This window comes from Cystoisospora suis (genome assembly GCF_002600585.1).
Source record: "Cystoisospora suis strain Wien I chromosome Unknown contig_5195, whole genome shotgun sequence".
Taxonomy (NCBI): domain Eukaryota; phylum Apicomplexa; class Conoidasida; order Eucoccidiorida; family Sarcocystidae; genus Cystoisospora; species Cystoisospora suis.
Genome location: NW_027157986.1, coordinates 1 through 271, shown reverse-complemented (window position 1 = coordinate 271; position 271 = coordinate 1). Strand labels below are relative to the sequence as shown.

At 54.6% G+C, this 271-nt stretch overlaps 1 protein-coding gene across 1 annotated transcript; it reads right to left on the bottom strand.

Annotated features, from left to right (window-relative positions):
• Positions 1-231, bottom strand: CSUI_008977 (pan domain-containing protein; the record flags this gene model as incomplete). The annotated part of the gene is made up of 1 exon (XM_068069096.1): positions 1-231. A coding segment is annotated over one exon (231 nt), but the record flags the coding sequence as incomplete, so codon positions are not given.
• Positions 232-271: the final 40 nt, after the last annotated feature.

Here is a 271-nt window from a genome sequence, read left to right as displayed (position 1 = left end):
GCAGTACTTCGCCCCCGACACAATCCCGACAGTTGTAGAATCGGCGATTCGGCCAGCCAAGGCGGAGGAGTTCTTCAGGTAGCAGTTTTTCTTGTCTGAGACGTAGCTGAAGTAGAAGCATTCTGCCTTGCTCTGGCAAATTGTCTGGCATTCCTCGGCACTGGCTACGCTGCCGTCCTCGATCTTCTCGATGTCGTAACCGAAGTAGTCGACGTCGAACTCGAAGCAGGCTACGCAAGCACAGGAACAGTACACATCACGTGGGAAGCCG